We start from the raw sequence: 11,228 nt of genomic DNA on the forward strand, positions 1-11,228 counted from the left end.
CTAATCTATGTATACATAATAATGATAATGATATATCTTTATGTATTTTTATTAATCTATCTAAATATATTATTAATAATACAAAACATTCATTACTACATCCAATATATTTCCCTATCCTTTCTGTATAATTCTTTAAAGATATATCAGGAACTTTAGAAGCATGAAAACTTGTTATTTTCCCTACACCTCTATTATTCATTTTTATCATTTCATTTAAAACTATCGGAAGGTATAAAAATATATAATTCTCATCGGTTCTTGGTACTTCTCCCTCTACCTCGTAATCCATAGTGACACACAATAATTATTATAATATAGCAATTATTAAATAGGATCAAATGAAATATATATATATATATATATATATATATATATGTATATATATGTGAATATATATATATATATATTTTTTTTTTTTTTTTTTTTTGTTAATATATATCACAAAAAAGGATTATTATATATATATATATATATTATATATGTATGAAATTATTTCAAAATTATTCTCGCAAAAATATACCTTGCGACAAAAAAAAAAAATATATTAATAATTGCTATAATGAACATTAAGAAGAGATTATATTGTTATAAAAAGACATGCTTTTCTTCATCTTGATATATAAATATATATTTTTTTTAAGTTGGATGGAAAAAAAAAGTAAATTAAAAAATGTCACGTTTGATATTTTAATTTAGTTAATAACAAAAAAAATAAAATGATAATGAAGTAAATATAATAAGGTACACATAAATAAATAAATAAATAAATAAATAAATAAATATATATATATATATATATATATATATATATATATATATATATGTATGTATGTGTGTGTTTTATTATGCTCTACAAAACTTCCTATGTAATATATTAATATATTCATGAAGGTATTGAAAAAAAAAAAAATTACATTATTATTCATATATATATATATATATATATATATTTATATATATATTCATATATATATTCACATATATGTTATACCTTTATATTTCATAAGAAGGACCAAAAAATTTTGACCTCAATTTTTATACAATATTTGATTTTTTTTTGGAGTTTGCATTACTGTTCCAGGCTTCACTTTCGAAGCTGGGTTATTGGCTAGCTCTAATGGAACAATATTATTAGAAGATATTAGGAATTGCTTTAAATCATAAAATAAATGAGAATCATGTTCTGTTATAAATGAAATAGCTAATCCTTTCATACCAGCTCTTCCTGTACGTCCAATTCTATGTGTATAAGATTCAATATCCTTTGGCATATCAAAGTTTATAACTAATTTGACTCCATGAACATCGATACCTCTACCAGCAACATCTGTAGCTACTAGTATATCAAATTCTGCATTTTTGAAAGCACTTAATGTTTGTTCTCGTATTTCTTGAGCTTTTCCTCCATGTAATGCTACTGCTTTATATTTCATTTTTGTTATTGATTTAGAAATAATATCTGCAACTTTCTTTTGATTGACAAATACTATTATAGGAGGTTCATACATTTCTAATATTTCTTGTAATTTTTGTTTTTTCTTTCCTTCTGTAAGGAATTCCAACTTTTGTTCAATCGATCGCTTACCTGCACCTGGATCACCAATAGATATATATGCAGGTGCTCTTAAATATTTTCTTGATAATCTTTCTACTGATGGAGGCATAGTAGCTGAAAACATTTGAGTTAATCTATATAGACGATGACCAGCTTTAGTCATCATTTCTTCTTGTAAGGCTAAAGCATCATCTTCGGATTTTAAATTACTTGTCGGTATTTTATCAAGTATATAATGAACAGTGTCTTCAAAACCCATATCCATCATTCTATCAGCTTCATCTAATATAACATAATTACATTGATTTAATACAGTGTATGCTTTTTCTAAACAATCTTGTAATCTTCCCGGAGTTCCTATAACTATTTCTACACCTCTTCTTAATTCAAATGCTTGTGCTTCTGCATTTCGACCTCCCACAACAGCAACTGTTCTACATGAACAATAAGAAGCAAACTTATTTGTCTCTTCGTATATCTGTATAGCTAATTCTCTTGACGGTGCTATTACGAGAGCATATGGACCATCCTGTGATGTTTCATAAGTTAACGGTGGTAATTGCTTTACATAAGAAAGCATAGGTAATACAAAAGCTGCTGTTTTCCCAGAACCCGTTTCAGCTATACCTATAAGATCTCTCATTTCTAAGGCAATAGGTATAGCTTGCATTTGTATAGGTGTTGGTTTTTCATATTTAGCTTTTTTTATAGCTTTTAATAAATCGTTTGATAAATTAGATTCTTCCCATTTTCTTATAGGTGGAGGTACAACACCCCCTTTAATATAAATTTCGTTATCTTCTCTAAATATTCTCCAATCCCTGTCTGTCATTTCCTCTCTGCTTTTCTGGCTCCAGTGCTTTTCACACACATCTTTTATGATATTGTTTACTTTCGGTTCGTAAATATATTCTCCCCGTTTATTTTTGATTAGGTAGTTATGATAATTATATTCGGATGTATTTGGATGTTTATCAGATGATGGTTCATTAGGATGGTGATTATTATGAAGATTATTATTACTAATATGATTACTACTAAGATTACTATTAAGATTACTATTAAGATTACTATTAAGATTACTATTAAGATTACTATTAAGATTACTATTATGATCACTGTTATCATTACAACTAATATTATTATTATTATTGTTGTTGTGGTGGTGGTGCTGCTGGTGCTGCTGGTGCTGCTGGTGCTGGTTTTCTCTATCTTTGTTTAGAGACATATTTAATCTATTTTGAACTAGCTTATCATAAAAATTATTTTTTTTTCTTTGCTCTCTTACATCGATACCTGCTATATAACCCCTACCAAATAATAATTGGGGCTCAAGTCTATTTTGGTATAACGGATTACTATCATTCCTTGAAGTATCTTCAGACTGATCCCATTCGAAATTAAATATATTTCTAAATTTCTCTGATGGTTTTTGTATTTTTTTCTTTGTTTTATTTAATCCCAAATACTGTTGTTTTATAATTTCTAATTCTTTTTCTTTTAGATTATCTCTTTGAATATTGCTTAAATTTAACATGTTTAATTCAGCTAAGGAAGATTCTGGTTTTTTATAATATGATTCGGATAAAATATATTGAGTCTGACTCTTGTTATATGTATCATTTGTATTATTATTATGATCATCATAATTATTATTATTATTATGTTTATAATCTTTAAACTTTTTATTATTCCTATCATTATAATATGTATCCTCATCATATACATTCTCATTATATTCCTTATCATCATTAATATGATCATATTCATTTTTTCTTTTCTTATCATTTGTCCTATGTTCATCATTTCTATATTCATAAGAATCTTCTGTTCTTCTATGTTTTCTATTATCTATACAAGAATGTCTTATATGATGATGCTCTTTCTTTTTTTTTCTTTCTCCTTCTCCTTCTCCTTCTCCTTCTTCTTCTTTTTCTTTGCTAGAAATCATTTTTTTTTGTTTATCATTTTCCATTTTTTTTTTTTTTTCTTCTCTTTCCTTTTTTGTTAGAAAGACTGGCTTTTCATTATTCGACAAATTTGCAAATATTTTTTGATTGGCCTTTGTATTATTAGGATGTATATCTTCATATGAATTTCTAGCATAATGAAAATTATTATTTTTATTATTATCATTATAATGTGTTTTAGGTCTAACACTACCTTTCGTATCACTCCGTTCATACTTATTATATTTAATAGGTTCCTTTATTACAATTTGATTTTTCATTGTTATATTTTTTTTTATTAATTTTTCCTTCTTTTCATCCTTATTATTATTATAATCATCATCATCATTACTTTCTTCTTCCTCAGAACCTGAATTGTTGTAGTATAATTTTATGGATGTTTTAAATTTCGTTTTCTCATTTTGTTTTGGCTTATCCTTTGATTGTATTTTATTTGATGAAGTGTCATCTTCCTGAGTTTGATTGTCTTTCTTATATTTTGATGAATGTACTATATTATCATTTTTTTCGTTAAAAAGGTTCTTTTTATTTTTATCGTAAGAAATATTGTTTCGTTTTTCACCATCATTATTAACATCATCATTATTAACATCATTATTATTAACATTATTATTATTAACATCATTATTATTATCATCATTATTATCATCATCATTATCATCATTATTATCATTATCATCATTATTATCATTATCATCATTGTCATCACTTTGTTCGTTTCTTTTTATATACAAATTATCCTCCTCATTTGTCAACTTGTTTTCTCTTTTTATATGTATACTTTCTTTTTCTATACCCTGAAAAGGATTACTAACTTGAGGAACATTTTCTTTTTCCTCATCCAAATTGTTTTCTTTCTTTCTGAAAAAAAACATTTTCTTACATCTTATAAAAAAAAATATATATTATATTTATATATAACAGGTAAAATTAATACAAGTATATAATTATATTTATATTAAAATATACCTAATGTTATTATTATATCAAATATATATATATATATTATATTTTGAATATCCAAAAAAAAAAAAAAAAAAAAAAAAAAAAAAAATATATAAATATATATATATATATATATATATATACTTTATTCTTAATTGGAAAAAATTGAAAAGTTGAAATTTTGATTATTCTCATATATATATAAATATATATAATATATATATAATATATATATTTATGTTATATATTTTAAAATGTAAAAAATTAAATAAAATAAATTATACATATAAATAAATATGCATACATAATATTGTATGACATTTTATTTTTTTAATATATCTTATTTGTACCTTGTAGCAAATCCTAATTTTAATAAAAATTATTATTATAAAACAAAAAAACATTTAAATATTACATATATATATAATATATGTATAATCATTTTATATAATATAAAAAAAAAAAAAGAAGAAAAAAAGTAACTATTAAAATCACAAATAAATAATTTATCAAATAAAAGGGAAAAAATAAAAATGAAACCATAACGTATAATCAAATATATAATATATATATATTATATATTATATTTTGTATTTTTTTTTTTTTTTTTTTTTTTTTCCCTTGAATATATATATAATAATCAAGATCTTAATATAAAAATTCTACATAAAATTAAAATATGTGGTTTATTCATTTTGTGTATATGATAATTATATTTATAAATATAAGAACCTTTTTTTCCATTTTATATATATATATATATATATATAATATACATTTTTTTTTGTATATTCAATAAAAGGTATAATATGAAGAATATAGAGATTTATTATTATTATTATTATTTTATAAAAGATAAATAATAAATAAAAAATTATTTCCCAAGTTATTTTATTTAAAGAGGTTTATTATATATAAACTTCCTTCTTAACATTGACTTTTCTTTTTTTATTTTGTTTATTTAAAATGTATATGACATTATTGCCGTATAACATAAAATAAGGATAAATATTCTGTTGGAATATATGTACATAATAAAAAAAAATAAAATAAACATAATATATATATATATATATATATATATATTTATTATTTTTGTTTTTCTTTCTTTTTATAATATTTTGTGTCTATTTAATCAATGAGAAAAGTTATTTTCCAATTTTTTCCTAATGAAGAATACAATCATTTCTTTGTCCATATAAAACAAGGCATAAAAAATAAAATAAAATAATTAACCTAAAATTATATACACATATATATATATATATATATATATATATATATATATAAGAATCATTATTTTATTCTTATTATATTTAAAGATATATATATATATATATGTATAAAAATGTGTAGAATAAAAACTTTTTAGCTAAGCTTATTTTACGAGGGATGTTTCTTATTAAAACGTACTATTTTCTCACTGTTTCTTTTGGTCTTATTTCTACTTCAAATATATATATTGTATATATGTATATATGTATTTATTTATTTTATTTTATTTTTTTCTAAATAACTTAAGGTGTACGTTTCCAATAAAAAAAAAAAAAAAAAAAAAAAAAAAAGTGCATGAGCATAAATATATTATAAAAAAATAAAATTTATATAACATTTTACACATTATTTTATTATATTATCATTTTAAGTTATTTTATTATGCAAATATTGATTGATGAAAATATATAAGAACAAAAAAAAAAAAAAAAAAAAAAAAAAAAAAAAAATATACGTATATAATTATACATATATATATAATATATTTATATCAAAAGAGTGTGAAAAAGATACTTTGAATTTTTTTTCATTTCATTTCCTTTTTTTTTTTTTTTTTTTTGCCATTCTTCCTTTTTCTTATATTATTATTAATATATACATATATATGAAATATTATGCACACAATATATAATATGATATATATTTATGTGTTATAGGGACAAAAGGAAAATCCATATTTTTCTGTTTTCAAATTGAAAGAGAAAACATACGAATATTCACACATAAATATATAAATCGCTATATAGTCGATAAAACGAATATATTTATAAATACATATTATATAAATATATATATTATATATATATATATATATATATATATATATATATATATTATATCATTTTATCTATTTTATTCTGTTAGATACTTTTAATTCTTATATCCCCAACTTTTTTTTTTTTTTTTCTCTTGCCTTTCTAACCTATTGAAATTTTTTATATATATATAATTTTTTTATTTTTATTTTTATTTTTTCTTTTTTTTTCGCCTTTTCTTATGTAACCTTATTAATAATAATATACTTTTTTTTATAAGAAAGAAGAAAAAACACTTATATCGTTATGAATTATACAAATACCATTAGGCGTGAGAAGAGGAAAAGACAGGAGGAAATAAATAATGTTATTCAGAAAAAAATAAAAAATTGTAATATGTTAAAATATTATCAAAACACAAAACAAAATGATTATGATTTCTCTTCGTTAATGACGAAGAATATTGGGATAAATAAAAGTCAACAGATATTTATAAAAAATGTACATAATGATGAAAATCTATGTACTTATGAAAATGACAGTGTGCAGAAAGCAACACATCATTTGATTAAAAACGAATATAATGATACAAAATTTTTGTTATATGATGAAATGTGCGTAAACCAAAAAGGAAATAAAAATGTACAATTCCTTGTTCATTTGAAAAAATACAAAGAAGAATGTAGTTACCCACATTTTATTAGAAAAGGTTTAAAAAGGAAAAATGAGAAGGATATGAAAATGATAGATGATGAGAAGTACGACAAAAAAAATATATGCAACAAAAATATTTATATAGAGAGACCATGTGAACAAAATGCCCATATAAAGGAAAAGAATGAACAAGACGTGAGCACATGTAATGATATGAATAGGTTGAAGGGTTATAAGAAAAAATTGGGTCATCCAAAAAAAAAGAAAACTAATCACAAAGGTAACAATAATAATGATGGGGATAATAATGGTGGACATCATAATGGTGGCGATAATAATAATGGAGATAATAATAATGGCGATAATAATAATGGCGATAATAATAATGGAGATAATAATAATGGAGATAATAATAATAATTATTATTATAATAACCTTTGTAATAATAATTGTGAAGATAATAAAGCTCATTCACACATGTGGGAAGGATTATTAAAAAAAGACGTGCTTTTATTATTAATTCAAGCAATTAAAAATATGGGATATAAAAAGTCTGCTAAATATTTAGAACTAGAAAGTGGTATAGAATTAGAACAACCATTAATAAAAAAAATGCATAAAAATATTTTATTAGGGAAATGGAAAAATGCTATCATAAGTTTAAAAAAATTAAATATAAATAAAAAATTAATAAAAGCTATAAGCTTTTTAATATATGAACAATGTTTTATAGAGTATTTATATGAAGGTAAATACTTTGCTGCCTTAAGATGTTTAAGAAATAAATTAGAAAAATGTTGTTTTGATCAAGATACATATTATAGGTTACATCAATGTACAACCTTTTTTATGATAATAAATAACAACAATGAAAATTATGATAATTGTCAAAATAATGATAATTGTCAAAATAATGATAATTGTCAAAATAATGATAATTATAATAATAATTTTTATTATAATATACAATATACATGTAAAGAGAAATATAAAAATTCTCGTAGTATTTTATTTGAAAAAATTAACAGATTATTACCTGAACATATCATCATACCACCAAGACGACTAGCCATTTTGCTTCATCAATCTTTGAAATACCAAGTTGATAATTGTTTGTTCCATAATCATTTTTCACAAAAAACATTAAAAAGTAAAAGGACTATGAAATGTACAAGAATGGACAATTCTAAATTATACAAACGAGATAATGAAAAGAGAAACAAATGTAATAAATCAGAATGTAAAAGGAAACAAAGTCATATGACAAAAAATATAAAAAAAAAAAAAAAGGATATGAAAGTTGACGATAATATATTTAGAAAAGAAAAAAGAAAAAACAAAAATAATAAAAATAAAATGAATGATCCAATAAAAATTAGATGCCCTACGAATCTAAGTTCAAATAATGAACCTACAAATAATAATAATATTACAAGTGTCACAACAAAATGTTTAAGCAACGAAGATACATTAAATGTGTCTAATAAGGAGAATACTACTTTTATGAATACATCTATGTGGAATAATGAAAATGTACAGCAAAATGGTGAACAATATGTACAACAAAATGGTGAACAATATGTACAACAAAATGGTGAACAATATGTACAACAAAATGTACAACAAAATGTACAACAAAATGAATATAATATAACCAATATTAACTTATCTTATGATAACTCCAAAAAAAAATGTTTTATGACATACCCTCCAAGGGCAGAAAAAACGGTGGTTCCTCATAAATGTAATAAAGAAGAAGAATACCAAGAGGATGTATATAATGCTAATACAAGCAACCCCACATCCTTAGATATATATAACAATTCCACAACATATGAGAATCAAAGGAAGAAAAAAAGAAACATTATTATTAAACAAGAATGTAATGAAGAAATGTCATCAAATAATGATCAGAATTACGTAATACAAAAACAAAATAATGACATAATTATAAAAGAAGGAACAATAGAAAATATATTGAAAACGTATGAAGACGTTATAATTACAAATAAAAATATAGAACATAATAATAATCATACCGATAAGGGAAACAATGAAGATATAAATAATCTTAAGAATGTTGAAAATAATTTAGTTTCTAATAATAATAATAATATGGAACTATTAAATTATAAAAATAAATGTTGTATATCCAATGAAATAGAGCTACAACAAAATAATGTAGATAATGAAAAAATGAAACAAATGAAGGTAAATTATAATGTGAAAGATAAAAACAAATATATGAACAAAAAACAAACAAACAAACTAAATAATAACAATAATAATAATAATAATATTAATATTTTTAAAACATGTAATCATGATAATCAAGATGAAATGTATCAAAGTCGTAATCATTTTGATTGTAAAGAATATCCAACAAAAATTCCTTGTTGTTACAAACATAATGAATTACATTCTTTATCTCTTTTAAAGAATCATGAATGTAAAAAAATAAAATTACCTTATTATTGTATAAAAATATTACAAGGACATAAAGATGAAGTATGGTATGTTAATGTATCTCCGAATGGAAAATATATAGCATCGTCTAGTAAAGATAAAAGTATTTTTTTATGGAAAGGTATCTATCCATTTAATAAAATGAGAGAATGGAATGGACATATTGATGGTGTTAGCTATATTATATGGAGTCATAATAGTAAATATTTAGTTTCAGGTTCTAATGATTCAAATATTATTATATGGAGTCCAAAAAGTAATAAAAGAAAATTAAGCCTAAATATGCATAGTGGTCCTATTACATCCATTTGCTGGTCAAAAGATGATTCTATTATTGTATCATCAGCTTTTGATAAAAAAATCTTCTGTACTAAATTAAATGAAGAATTAAAAAGCTTTTCTATTCTATATGCCTGGTCTTTTAGTACTAGAATACAAAATTTTGTTTTTACAAATAATGATCAATATTTAATTGTTGTAGCTTCTGATAAAAATGTTAGAGTTATTGATTATAACCAAAAAAAAGAATTATATATATTACCCGAATTTGATACTATCACATCCGTATGTGCATCCAAATTGTATAATCATATCCTAGTTAATATAGCAGATCAAAAACCAACAATCAAATTATGGGATGTTAAATATAGATATATTATACAAACATATAGAGGCCATAAACAAGGCAGATTTATTGTACATTCGACATTTGGTGGTAAAAATGAAGACTATGTTATAAGCGGTAGCGAAGATAGCCTAATATATATTTGGCATAAAACAAAAGGATATCTCTTAGATGTTATAAATGGACATGCATCTACCGTTAGTATTGCTATTTGGCCTTTATCCTATTCCAAATTCCCATATATGATATCAGCATCTGATGATCACACATTGATGATTTGGAACGTACACCCTAAAATTAACAAAATTAAAAAAGAAAAAAAAAAAACTAAAAAAAAATTCATTCATCCATTCTTAAGAGAACTGACCAAATATCATTCCATCAAAAATTAAACTTATTAAGCCCTCCACATTTCTCTACTACAACTTGTAATATATGTACACCATCGTTTAAATATATATATATATATATATATATATATATATATATATTTTTTTTTTTTTTTGTGTGTTCATGACCCTAATATGTAATATATATTGAAATACATCTTTATTTCCCCCCTACCACTATATAATATATATATATATATATATATATATATATTTAATATTCTATGATACATGTATAAAATTAAAAAATCGCACATATGATCAATGAAACCTTTGCCTTAAAAAGGAACACACATGCTTTTTTTAGTTACATTTACTTGAATGAAAAAATGTTAAATAGGAATATGAAAATATATACCACATACACATTTGTGCATATGAAATATATATATATATATATATATATATATGTGTGTGTGTGTACTTTTATATGTATTTATTTATGTAGGAATAATATAATTCTCTAGAATATACTTTTTGTCCTTAATTCAAATTTAAAAACATTAATGATTTAAAATTTTATTTAAAAAAAAAAAAAAAAAAAAAAAAAAACACATATATATTATTAATAAATACGATCACTAATTCAGA

The 11,228-nt window shown here is 22.0% G+C and overlaps 3 protein-coding genes across 3 annotated transcripts in view; 1 reads left to right on the forward strand and 2 right to left on the reverse strand.

Moving 5' to 3' along the window:
- The window catches only part of PF3D7_0518400 (cyclin, putative), a gene marked incomplete at both ends in the record, with an annotated part of 690 nt that extends 398 nt beyond the window's left edge, over window positions 1-292 (reverse strand). The window contains one exon of the mRNA XM_001351705.1: window positions 1-292. This exon is cut by the window's left edge and continues 398 nt beyond it. Coding sequence (XP_001351741.1) covers window positions 1-292 — 292 coding nt within the window.
- Window positions 293-1,031: 739 nt separating this feature from the next.
- Window positions 1,032-4,403, reverse strand: PF3D7_0518500 (ATP-dependent RNA helicase DDX23, putative; the record flags this gene model as incomplete). Its single annotated transcript, XM_001351706.1, has 1 exon — window positions 1,032-4,403. The coding sequence occupies one exon, from the start codon at window positions 4,401-4,403 to the stop codon at window positions 1,032-1,034; it is 3,372 nt and encodes a 1,123-aa protein (XP_001351742.1).
- A 2,406-nt stretch (window positions 4,404-6,809) lies between these two features.
- Window positions 6,810-10,640, forward strand: PF3D7_0518600 (WD repeat-containing protein 26, putative; the record flags this gene model as incomplete). Its single annotated transcript, XM_001351707.1, has 1 exon — window positions 6,810-10,640. The coding sequence occupies one exon, from the start codon at window positions 6,810-6,812 to the stop codon at window positions 10,638-10,640; it is 3,831 nt and encodes a 1,276-aa protein (XP_001351743.1).
- Between the last annotated feature and the right edge of the window lie 588 nt (window positions 10,641-11,228).

This window comes from Plasmodium falciparum (assembly GCF_000002765.6).
Source record: "Plasmodium falciparum 3D7 genome assembly, chromosome: 5".
In the NCBI taxonomy this organism is placed as follows: Eukaryota; Apicomplexa; class Aconoidasida; order Haemosporida; family Plasmodiidae; genus Plasmodium; species Plasmodium falciparum.